The 11,975-nt window shown below is 29.0% G+C and overlaps 1 protein-coding gene across 2 annotated transcripts in view; it reads right to left on the bottom strand.

Annotated features, from left to right (window-relative positions):
- Nucleotides 1-3,605: 3,605 nt before the first annotated feature.
- LOC100165959 (mediator of RNA polymerase II transcription subunit 12) overlaps nt 3,606-11,975 on the bottom strand; it is a 137,772-nt gene continuing 129,402 nt past the window's right edge. The window contains exon 18 of one of the 2 annotated variants that reach the window (XM_029491251.1): nt 3,606-5,855. In XM_029491251.1, the coding sequence (XP_029347111.1) occupies nt 5,848-5,855 (8 nt within the window). In that variant the 3' untranslated portion in view covers nt 3,606-5,847. The remainder of the gene's footprint in view (nt 5,856-11,975) is intronic. The other variant, XM_029491248.1, reaches the window with a different exon arrangement.

Here is an 11,975-nt window from a genome sequence, read left to right as displayed (position 1 = left end):
AATATCTTAGATAGAATATAATTTAGTTCACACGTACGTTCAAAATTTAAAATCAGATATCGGGATGTATTATTTTTTAATGTTCTATTGTATTCAAATAAATTACCTACTTAATATTAATAATTGTACAATTATTTAAAATAAAAAAAAACACTCACCAAATTATAAATATGACGTGTTGAATGTTGATCAACTAAATAATTTGAACTCTATAATCGTTGACGCTATGACTCGTTGACAATAGACTACGTAAAGTTCGATAGTTGTCACTTGTCACAAGTAAACTAGTTTTTATTGCTGATAATTATTTATTATTGTACATAAGTTTTTGGGGAACTTTATCGTGATTTGATTCGGTTCATATTTGCTAATAATTTGAAACCACAGGGTAATCGCGAAACACGCCGAGCAACAATGCTAATGGCTAGCCCGCACAATATATTATCTACTAATAGTACTTACTTAGGCACTACATAAAACGGCACAGGACCATTCAAAATAATATAAGAAGCATTATTTTTATCTTAGATTTACAGTGAGTAATAGTGAAAAATACATATTTTTATTTATAAACATTGCCGCCCTTAAAATTCCAAAAAAAATTGCCGCCCTGTGCGGTTGCCCTCCACCGGCCCTGACCCGACTTTGTACATCCAACATTCTAAGTTTATCTTTTGCGAAGTATGCCACTCCACTACTTCAAACTCAAGTATTTACCACCCAAGAGTGCAGAAAACTATTACAATTATTTGAGGCGAAAAACTTAGTATTACACTTGATGAATCCAAGAACTTTGAGAGAAGAGTTACCATGGTGTATTGATGTCAATGTGTCGACAAAATCAAAGAGAAGACTTATAAAGGATTCGTACAATGGTATTTTATTTGAATTATATGATCAAGTGAAGAGTTATTGAGAGAGTTCGATTATGCAGAATATGTGCGATTTAAGAATGTGATTGAATACATTTTTTCATATATAGAGTATGTTAGAAACGATCAACCCAGAAAGAAAATAAATTTAATTTATAGAACAACAGATCCAGTCTCGGTGACTCAATCTTAAAATAGATTTTGATGTCATCAGCGAAAAGAAAACATTTTGTCCCTGGTATGCTCCTGAAAGCGAAAGCTAATAAATAGGGAGAACATTAAAGTACCAAGATGCCTAATCTATTTTTAAAACTGTAAGGTTTTTTACTAAAAGCTTTGAAATTTATAATTTTTGTATCTAAAACAATATAGCAGGTACGTATGGATTAATTTAGATACCTATAACATTTTACAGTATTTCCCATAAACAGCATTTTTTTTTTCTATCTGATAGTAATGGTTCAGCTCTTCTTGAAAGTTATTTCACAGTTCTATTCGTCAAGAATAAAGTGGTTTATTTATATTAATTTTCGTTATTAATAGGTATAGGTATAATTATATGTATATCATAAATATTACTTTTTACATACTTTAACTTTATAATGCTAAATAGTACCCCTACCATAAAACTATAAAAGCATTTACTAATAATAATATAGGTACATTAAATAATTATATTCGATCATAAAAGGATGACGGGACAGGGGCTAGATTTAAACATTTTTCTATAATGAGAGCCGACATTTCAAAACGTACTATTTCCAAAATTGACAAAATTGAGTTACATATGGATTCATATGTAAAAATGGACAAGGAATCGAATGGTGTGGTCAAATTGAACCAAAAACGTACTATTTCCTTTGTTAAAATCAATTTGAAACTCATAAATGACGCAAAACGCACTATTTTCAAAATTATGTCAAAACGTAGTATTTCCCATGTTAAATAGTTTGTTCATTTGACAAATTGACGCAAAACGTACCAATTCCTCAAATTATACAAAACGTACTATTTCCAAAGTATAGGCCATATTGTACTATTTCCCATAGTATGAAGATATGGAATATAATTACATAACGTACTATTTCCACTGGTAATTAAAAATAGAAAAACAGTGATTTCTCAAAAAAGTGTAAAATGGAAATAGTACGTTTAGAAATGTCGCCCCTCAAAATTTGTATTCGACTTTGTTGTTGATTTTTGCGGGTTGTCACTTATAGCTCGGTTATCAACAATAGGCTCTCGAACTAGAGATTTGAACTAAATTGTATGCAGGATTGTATTAGATATACCATTTATACATAACAGTTAACCCCCGAACTCCTTTATATAAAGGACAACTCCAAATAGTGGACATTGACACATTGTTATGGAAACAAACCATATCTTTTTTTCAAACACAACCCACTAACATAATTTCAGTGAGAGCGTCCGGTAGTCAGAGGTTTTTAATGAATACGGTGAAACACGATTGCGCCCGTCCAACCTTTTTACATGCAAAAAACGCAACACGATTGCGCCCAGCAAATCAGCACGATTGCGCCCGTTTTACCTTTTTACCTGCAAAAAACTGAACAAGATTGCGCTCCGTGAAATATATGTCTTGCCCTTATAAATATAGGTCTTTGCCCAATACACATTTAAAAAATACAGTCGAAGTGGTAAACTCAAAGTTGAAATTAAAAGTTCGAGTTAACCAAGTTCGATTATTTTTTTCATAAACGTATTTTCCCAATTCATATGCAGGTATAAAATAAAGAGTAAAGATATACAATTCAAGATAGATATCTTATAAAGCATAAGCTAAATAATAAGTAATCACCGGGTATTTTAGTTTTTTATACATATTTGGACATATTATAATTTAAAAAAATATATATTAATAGTGTATTATACTAATGTGGATATGTAATATTATTATTAAAAAAAAAATGTAATTCGTAGTTGTAAATAAAATGTATAAGAAACAATTTTTAACCAAGCCAACAATTTAATTTTGTTGTCAGTCCTAAGCCTGTAAAATTGGGACGGGAAATTGTTAAAATATATTGTATAATACAGTCGAACTTGGTTAACTCGAACTTTTAATTTCAACTCTGAGTTTACCACTTCGACTGTATTTTTAAAATGTGTATTTGGCAAGATATTATATATATTTATGGGTATTTATAAGGGCAAGACAGATTTCACGGAGCCCAATCTTGCTGATTTGCTGGGCGCAATCGTGTTGCGATTTTTGCATGTAAAACGGTAGAACGGGCGCAATCGTATTACAGCCGTATTATTATTAGGTTTTAGATTAAAATGCCTTATTGTTGTTTGTCGAAAATTACAATTTATAATTATCTGCAGATATATTAGATGATTTTAGTAAATATTACAATATATAATAGGGATTATGCATGACATTGCTAATAAACAGACCGTATTATATATTTTTAACTAATTTATGTTTAAAAAATATTTCTTTTTTCAAATACACTACTATTGGCTACGTCATCAAATTATATTAGGTATGCGAGAACACAACACGGTCTTGTGTTTTTGCTGCAGTGATGTAGGGGGGTTAGGGAGGTAAACGGCATTTACTCACTTCCTTAATGTATAATTAGGTAGGGATAAAATTAAAATGTAAACTTGGATATACAGCACTATGCGACCGTGATGGATAACCGTGGCTCAAAACATATTCATTGGGCTGTAACACGATTGCAATAATACAACACGTAATAATTATTGTACATTCAAAGATAATCTCGTTTTTATTTTCACAACATTTCAACATTAATATTTTATTCTTTGAATCACATTGTCGTTCGTTTTTGTAAATACGAAATAGTAAAATCATTTTTTTTTTCATTCAAAAGATAAAACTGGTATAATATTTATAGTTTATAGCAGTATAAACGATTTGTTCCGATATAATTAAACAGAGGTAAAGGTACATAATATATAAGAATCCATAATAGGTAGTTACATAATTTGTAACGGTTTGTAATTATTATAATGATATTGATAAAATTATAATAAAAATTATTATTTAGCAGTAGAAATTAAAAAAAAAAAAACATACATAGAACAATAAAACATAATAGACACCCAGTAAAATGTTGTCAAGTGTATTTAAAACATTTATTTATTAACTAACAATGCAGTATCTCGACAAACAAACAAACTAAACTTATAATAATAATAATAAACAAACGTTACATTACATTTACCTATGTTATTATATGAAAACGAATTAGATTTAGTTTAATCGGACGAATTTTAAATAGTTAACAACAATTAGGGAATAACAAGATAAAAAAGTTTAAGATTTCATACACGACAAAAATTACACAACTATTATAATAGCAAATAATTTATAGGTAGTTATAATACTTGTAATTGTAATAATATAGTAATAATATAAAATCCAACAGAGGTATAACTACAATTATTATTGTTTTTTGATCAAGTACAATCAATAAAAAAACAAAAATGTATAACTCGAGATAATTGTATATATTATTACTTGGTGGAATATTAGTAAAATGTAATCGTCCGATACAATGATAATATAAATATAATATAGATAGATATTTGTAGATTTAAATTATTATATATTTTTTTCAAGTGAATATTAATAAATACGTAAGTGTAGATGTGTAGGTTAAGTATCTATTCCTATTGATTTATTTTTTAATATTATAAACATAATAAACTTTTTCTCGGTAATCAATATTGTTATTATTATTATACAAAAAGTACTCATTACTGATATTTCGGTTTCGATAAGTAGATAATTTAAGGTTCTACAGCGTAGGCCCTACATTATATAAAATTTCGTGTCATGCGCGTAATATATAGGTACCTATATACATATATATTGTGTTGGCATCTACGTGTTAATCTCGATTAGTCAATGAAAATGAAAAATATTCATTAAATTTAATTTTTCAATATTCATCATTTCATATCGGTTATAATATTATATATTATTATGTATGTAAAGCGTGTGTGGGCATATATAAATAAATTTGTACATAATATACTTAATACTGAACCGATAGGTATACTTATCGTGTAATGACATCAAGGAATATTATTAATATTATTTTATAAGATACAACAGAACTTTAATATTATCACCGTAATAATAAAGGTACACATTAATGTTTAAACCGAATATAAGCTAAAAAAATTTTTTTTTTTTAAATATTCCCAAAAAGTGCACGAAAAACTGTGGTGAATAAAGTCATGTGTTATTCGTGATAGCTATATTCTAACGCGTTGCGACAATGTGTAGTAATCGAATATGTATTATAATATTATGACAAATAATAGCTATATATATATTATATATATGTGTAATTTTATGTTTAAATAATAAAAGGAAAAAAATCGATCGCACACTTTTTGGTTTCAACTAGGTATAAATTATATTTTTTCTAGTAGGTATACATACGTAAATGCAAGATATAACAGTGTGAAAAACGAATAGGATGATTATCTAAATTAATTATTATTATATCATAGGTATTCTTCTCGTCGAATGAGTATGTACAATACATCTAATATTGCTTACATCGAAGAGTAAATAAATTAAATTTTCGAAAGATAATAAGTAACAATTTCAAAACTATATAGGTAACAGTTATACAAGCGGTGATATTGTTTAAAAATGATTTATAGAGTAAAATAATATCGAAGGAAACATTAAAGTATAGTGGCCGACAAATCTCTACGTCTAATACCTACAAGCACAATACGGTATATGGAACAAAACTGGTAAAAATATTTAGAAGTTAGATTTTGATACCAAAAATTGTGCCCATCGAAAACTGACAATTTAAACGCGTAATAAATCTCAGTCTTTTGACCTCAACAATTTCCTATTACGATAAGCTCCCAAACCGGATTTTTCTTAGAATTTTCTGGTAGTACTTTGATCACGTCGACATTTGCGGTCCAAATTTGTTATGTTATTCTTCTATCTTCCTGAAAGCAAAATGTTTTGTTTTTCAATCGTGTTTTGATTTATTATATGTAAAGTCTTAATTCCATTAAAACAATATTACCACCAAGTAACAATATAAAATTGTCTACTGTTAAGTTTTAATATACATTATTAAACATGCTACGATATTATAATATTGTGTTCCAAATTTCCAATAGTGTTTCTAAACGATAATAATTAACTATATATAGGTAGTTACATAATCCACTCCTATCGAGAGTAAACATAATAATATTATAATAATTTATCAATTACACTCATTATAAATTATAATATTATGTGGCCATATATTATATAGGCGAAAATGCTAAATCATTGTATTATAATATATTATTCAACAAATTCATATTATAACGCATATACCTAGTAACATATTTTTTTACAACGGTAACACTTAACGTGGGTCGTTATATAATGTGTATATAATATAATAATATTATAATATATTTCTAACTGCGTTTAAGTTTGTCAAGATATCAAATCGAATACGCACACGTTAACAATATGGTAACAATAACCGTAAATATATTATATTATAGTTAAAAAAAAAAAAATAATAATAACAAATTCAGTAGAGTAAAATAAGGAATTTGGTGGATATGTAATACAGTATATTATTATTAAGTATAAGTATATTATTATTATTATTATTATTATTAATATTTCAAAGACACTTATATTATAATAGGTAGGTATTTGTGTATATTTTTATTTTGCGATATCGCGTCGAAACTTTATGAAACATAACACACAACACAGACGGAACGCGTCTGCAACTTCACTTGCAGTGTAAATACTAATTTTAATCATTTTTTGATATGATGAAACACAACTAAACGAGAAATCACCGTCGATGATAATAGTTTTACTAATGTTATAATGATAAACACATGATATTATTATGGAATACTGTTTTGGTAGGATTCGCTAAATGTATGACCTGTGTGCTGAGGGTTTATAATATTATAATAGTAATAATAATATTATTATTATTATGGTTACAGTCTTTGGGAATTGAGTACGATTGTATTTTTAAAATAGGTAATGCATTAATTGTCGTGTCCGTATAAAGTTATAATATTTTAAAGTACTTTATTTTCTCAGATGAAGTATAATCATGTAAAGTCTGTATTATTATGTTCTCCGTTTTTTTTTTCGTACTATTTTTATTATTTATTAGTATTATATTATTACTATGGAATAATATTCGAAAGGTACATACACAAAAATAGACGGTAAGTAACGTACGAAATTAATTCAAGTTGTTATATTATTAATAATTCATCTATGACTGGGTAATTAAAATAACATTATTATAATATTATATCTAATGTGATGTACAGCGTGATTCTTTTGGCATGCTCACTAATTTCTGGTGGGCTAGGTAGGTAGGTAAATTATAATATTATCACTATAAGAGGTTCACTTTCCTGTCAAAGATCAACAGCTACTGTCTACCAATAGGTACGTGTGAATCACCCTGTATAACGTTTCATATATACCATATTATTATGATATAATATAACGTAATTTTTACACCGACAAACACACTGTGGTGTAGATCAATATATATATATATATATATAGTTAATTAAAGTAATGACACACAATAAAGGTCTTAAAATTAAAAAGTCTTATGAATTACTCGAGTTTTGAGAAAATTATTGAACAATCTGGTTGAGGAATAATATTATTACAACACCTATATACAGGTATTATAGTAAAGTTGTTCGACGGACATATATTTCATGTGCGTTTGAAAAATAACCGTCTTATATAGTCGAAGTAAATCCCTAAGTATATTAAAGTAAAAAATATATTCTCAATTAACTAAACAAATCGCACGAAAACATCATAAACATCAATTATTATTATAATTTTTTTCCTACCGCCTCAAACCGCAAACATAATTAATAAGGTACACAATATAATAATAATATATATATTTATATGTTAACATCTTATTTCGATATTATTTCAACTTGATACTTATACAACTACAAGTCTTAGTAATGATATTACCCATGTCAATATAGTGCTTGAATCGCATGGGTAGTGGTGCGTAAGAGGGAGGGGGTGTCCCTCACCTGTTTAAAATATATTTATGCGTTCTAATATTACCTATATCCTAATCAAAAAGACATTTAAATATTCGGGTACGTACATTTTTTATACTTTTGTATCTCCTTTCTGATTTTTTTCTCAATTCAAGCCCTGTATGGTTGTATATGTTTTCTCACAAAAAAGGGTATATAGAAAATCCATACGAATTCACCGTTAAGCATCTATAAATTTGATTTGTATACGACGTCAATCATACACCATATTATTATATTACATATGCATAATATTATTAGTTAATGACACATTTTTCATTTTGAGCACAACAATACTACCCGTAGGTACCTATACAGTTGGTGGCAATATTTTATTATGATGTCCTACAGGCTACACCATGGCATCGTGGGCAACAATTCGTCACCTGATCCGGCCCGTAAATTAGAAGGGTTATTAGGAAGGTATAACATTTATTGATTATTCGTTATTAAAACTCAGTATTTATAATTATTTAAAATCTAATAGTAGGTATATCATGTTACTGGGTTATCCGTCACGTGATTGTTGTCTGAGGCGGCGATTGAACTACATTGGAGTACTTATCTATAGCTTTTATATTATTGTACCTACATATTATTATCTACCTATTATGCACGGCATCTGTAGTTTTTAATTAAACATAATATTATACCATTGAACACAATTAATTATTAAGTTATATTCTGCGTTCACGTTAAGAATATACCGCTTTCGAGCACGAAAACTGAGCCGCCGATAGCTGCTTGACGATTGCTTTGCGATCTGTGATTGGCCGACAGTCATCGGCGACCGTCAACTTCCGCCGTCACACCACCACCACAGAGAATCATAAAAACTTCGCGGTTTTGCGCAGTTATTAAACAATAACAAAATGTACAGACAAAAAGGTAATAATTCGCAAAGGAATATTATTATATGTAAATAAAAATATATGTGTGATAACCGCAAGAGTTTACGTATACGCTCGAGTGGAGTCAAACAATTGATAATGTGATAATACAACTCACTACGTATACAGTCTGTTATTGTCGCAGCCGACACTAACGCGCGCTGTGTGGCCCATTTTGTGGTGGTGATGCGCGAATACGACGAGCTTTGGTCGGCCGAGTGGTATATTCTTAACGTGAACGGAGTATACACGTTTAACTTATGATCACAAATTAATAAATCGATTTTATATGTGAAAAATAAACAAAAGATTAAAACGAACGACGACGAAACATTCGGAAATGATTAATTTTTTTAATAATTGATTAATTCGATAACAGGTCGATATGACATCATATCTAACGAAAACTTCTAAAGTTAAGATTCGACTAGATTAAGTACAAACCACAAACGGCAGTATACAATACAATTGGTAAAAAATAGTTGTGGTTAATATTATGTTACGTTCGTAACGAAGTCTGAAATAGTATGTAATTATTTAATTATTATAATTAATTATAGATTATACCTAATATTATTGTGCTTAGGTTCATTAGTTACATCTGAAACATGAATTAAAACCGATTGATCAAATCAACTGAAAACCGTCCAAAGCCGTTGGAGGTTTACACATTGTTTTTCATTTACTTTTTTTTTATTCCCTAAAATTTGTCAATATTGAGCTTGTGGTAATGGAGAGTGTGCGTTATTTTTTTTATTGCAAATATAAATCTATTTTATCTATTTCTTTTAAACACATACATTTATGAATTATTTTTGCTGCAGTATAAAATCTGCGTAAATTTCAATAGTTATGATAGGTATAACAAACCCGTACGTTTGAACGTTATAGCATATCCATCCACGTTTGTGACTATAGTATGGTTCGTTAATTTATCGAATTTCGATACGAATCGGCATTATTATTATTATTATTTATTATTATTAATTATAACTATCGTAGGTATTATGTAAAAAAAATAGTTCAATTTGTTTTCAAAACTACATAAACCAGTAACCAAGCGGCAAGCGCGTTTAACACTTATCATTTATTAATGAATTTATATAACTACTTATATATTAATTTTTTGTTTGTTATAATAATATTATATGTGATTTCTAACCAGTGCGATGTATAAGTAACAATTGAAAATTATCATTGTTTGTCAACCTTTGTGGAGTAATATATCTACCTAAACGACAGTTAATAAATTATGATATTCTTATAACAACTTTTTGGTAAATTATTTCGTCTGCAACGGTATCAAATCTAATACCAAAAAGCTGTATTGAAAACTGACATGATCGCGCACACGTCGAGATCACTGGAGTTGATTGATGGCTTATATATAACAATAAATTAGGTACATAATATTATGCTTATAGTGTACCGTTTCGAAATGATGTGAAACCACGAGGAAGCCCTTAGAATAGTTAATACCTAATATTAATGTTTTTCGCCAATCTTCGACGTTTTAAACGATAATTATTATAGCTATTAGAAACTATTGGAGCGTATCATTATTTCGTTAATAATGTAATACGTCTTATGTTAAATCTCAGGAGACGAGTCTTATTAATAACAGATTTAGGTGTAGTTCAAATCTGGCGTGTGTACGTGGGGTAACCGACAAAAACGAAAATCGAAATTCGTCGGTGTGATTGATCAATACCACGTGACGTTAAATGATCGATTATTGCAAGAAAACACTTCCACCGTGTCGTGATAAAATCCCGTGTAATCCTATACAAAACGAAATGACAAACAGGAAAGTTTGCTGGCTGATTAGCGATTTCCATTCGGATTGGTGCAAAACACTTAGTTTAAACGTACTAATAATATCGCCAGAATACAATATATAGTTTGTACGGTTATAAAGTCGATATCCGCGTCACATCCGACAGTAATAATAATAATATTACCTATCTCATACACTCCGCGGACGCTTTTGCAATGAAGTTACGTCGTGAATCACAATTATAGTAAACATAAAGCACCATTCGGGAAGTAACGATACGACACATATTATTACTAACTTAAGCCTATATAGGCTTTATACGTATAATTTGGCAAACGGTCGAAAAACATTGGACGGCGTTCGTACGTTATAGTAAATACCTACTGTATAATAATATGGACGTGGTAATAATATCGGTAGGTGTGCCTACAACGGGTACCTAATAATAATTTCAACTTAGATGCTATAGATTCGTTGTACAGTTATTTTTGTTGTACGTGTAAGTTTAATAGTTATGTGCGTTTGGTACCTATATACAAAGAATGTATGTTGTAGGTATGTACACTCAGTGCCGTGTTCACAGGAGAGGGGCGAAAGAGGGTCTATTGCTCGGGATGCACATTATTTAAGAGCAGCGGCAATATTATTTTAACATTTCTATGTTTCATAAAATATTATTAAAAACAAATTTTTTCAAAATTAAATTAGTAATTAATATTATCATAGATACTATTTTTTAGTGGACATATATAATTTTCTAAACATTCAATACATAACCATATTATTATTGTGATTATTACCTAAAACTTATAGTTTTTGCGATATTCGTTGATATATGAGAGTAAACAGGGCACTGAGTATAAATTAATGTACCTATTATGCGTACATGGTTCGTATTTTCGAAGGAGTTGTGAAATCCAATCGATTTCGTACGTATAATATTATGTGATTATTATTGTGCATGTCGATTCGGCCGCCCACTGAAAGTCATGTGTACATGGGCAGTCGTAAATCGGGGTCAAGTGAGGTATACAATACAATAATATGTATATAACATAACAGCTAAATATAGGTAAACTAGGAGGTAATTATAGGTACATGGCCGGGCTTGAAATCGATTTTAAATATCGATGAAAAATCTACTGAGAAATCAAAAGTAATATCAAATCGAAACAATGATAAAATTTAAAAAAAATGTATTAAAATTTAAAACTCAACAATAGCCAACAGATCTATAATAATATTGTTCATGAGTAAAGTATAGTTGGTACCTACTAATGACTAATATATCGATTTCATAGCACGTTTGGAATGCGCGAACGGTGATCCTGCACGTAA

The sequence above is a fragment of the Acyrthosiphon pisum genome, chromosome X (assembly GCF_005508785.2).
Source record: "Acyrthosiphon pisum isolate AL4f chromosome X, pea_aphid_22Mar2018_4r6ur, whole genome shotgun sequence".
In the NCBI taxonomy this organism is placed as follows: domain Eukaryota; kingdom Metazoa; phylum Arthropoda; class Insecta; order Hemiptera; family Aphididae; genus Acyrthosiphon; species Acyrthosiphon pisum.
The sequence above is the reverse complement of the archived record's forward strand: the minus strand, read 5'-3'. Positions and strand labels throughout refer to the sequence as shown.